At 36.4% G+C, this 992-nt stretch overlaps 1 protein-coding gene across 1 annotated transcript in view; it reads right to left on the bottom strand.

Annotated features, from left to right (window-relative positions):
* LOC107639370 (beta-glucuronosyltransferase GlcAT14C-like) overlaps positions 342 to 992 on the bottom strand; it is an 8,787-nt gene continuing 8,136 nt past the window's right edge. The window contains 1 exon segment of the mRNA XM_016342842.2: positions 342 to 945. Coding sequence (XP_016198328.1) covers positions 440 to 945 — 506 coding nt within the window. The 3' untranslated portion in view covers positions 342 to 439.

The following is a 992-nucleotide window of genomic DNA, read 5'->3' as shown; positions in this document are numbered from 1 at the left end:
TCCTCTCTTCTAACAATACTGCACATAATGACAAAAAACCATTAATAAAAAAATAATTAATTTGATCACGATTTCTGATTCAGAAACAATATCATTCTTTGGTGAAGAAAAGCAGAGCAATACTATCCTGGTTAAGGAGAAATGCAGTTCATCCTTCTGACTTCTAACTAAATAAAACTAGACTATTATTGTATTCTAACCCATCAAATACTTCGGTTTGTTGATCCTTTTTTTTTTTTTCTCCTTCCACCAAAATTACACTTAAGAATCAACTTGAGGTCTTCTGCATAAAAGTTCCTAGGAAATCCAAGGATTGAATAAAAATAAACAAACGCAGCAAGTTAAGTCCACTTCAAAAACCAGTAAAATTTATATATCAAAAGGCTTTCAATAGCAGCTGTTAATCAAAATTATACAGATGGACAATGTATCTTGAATACTACTTGCACTGTTTCGGCCTAAAATTTTCCGAATCCAATATCTTAACCACTAGTTTCTCAAGCCTCTTTGAGCCTATACTTGGTTTAACTACAACTGGATTTCCATAAACAGAACACGGAGCTTTCCCACTGCCAATACACCAACCACCGGGAGTAAAGTAGCCATCTTTTCTTCTCAAGAGTTCCTTATCGATTTTATCGAGAACTGGATCATCCTTGTTAAACTTTCTAGCAAAAGGTGCACCACTTTGGACCATGTTGTCAAAATGCACCAGCGTCAAAAACATTGGATCCTGCTTCGGCGGGTTGTCCCACTTTAAATAATGCAAATCATGATTCACGGTGGTGTTCTGGTAGTCCTTGTGATTGCACATGACAGTGTGGAAGTAGCCTTCGTGGGATGAAAAAAAATTTGTATAATACATAAGGAGAGTGCGCGGAAGGTTATCCCAACCACGAATACAGAACTCGAGAAAGGATTTTGTTAGGATAACCCATTCAGAGCCTGTAAAACACAAAACACATTTAGCTGAAATATCCAAGAGATGTTTC

This window comes from Arachis ipaensis, chromosome B04 (genome assembly GCF_000816755.2).
Source record: "Arachis ipaensis cultivar K30076 chromosome B04, Araip1.1, whole genome shotgun sequence".
In the NCBI taxonomy this organism is placed as follows: domain Eukaryota; kingdom Viridiplantae; phylum Streptophyta; class Magnoliopsida; order Fabales; family Fabaceae; genus Arachis; species Arachis ipaensis.
The sequence above is the reverse complement of the archived record's forward strand: the minus strand, read 5'-3'. Positions and strand labels throughout refer to the sequence as shown.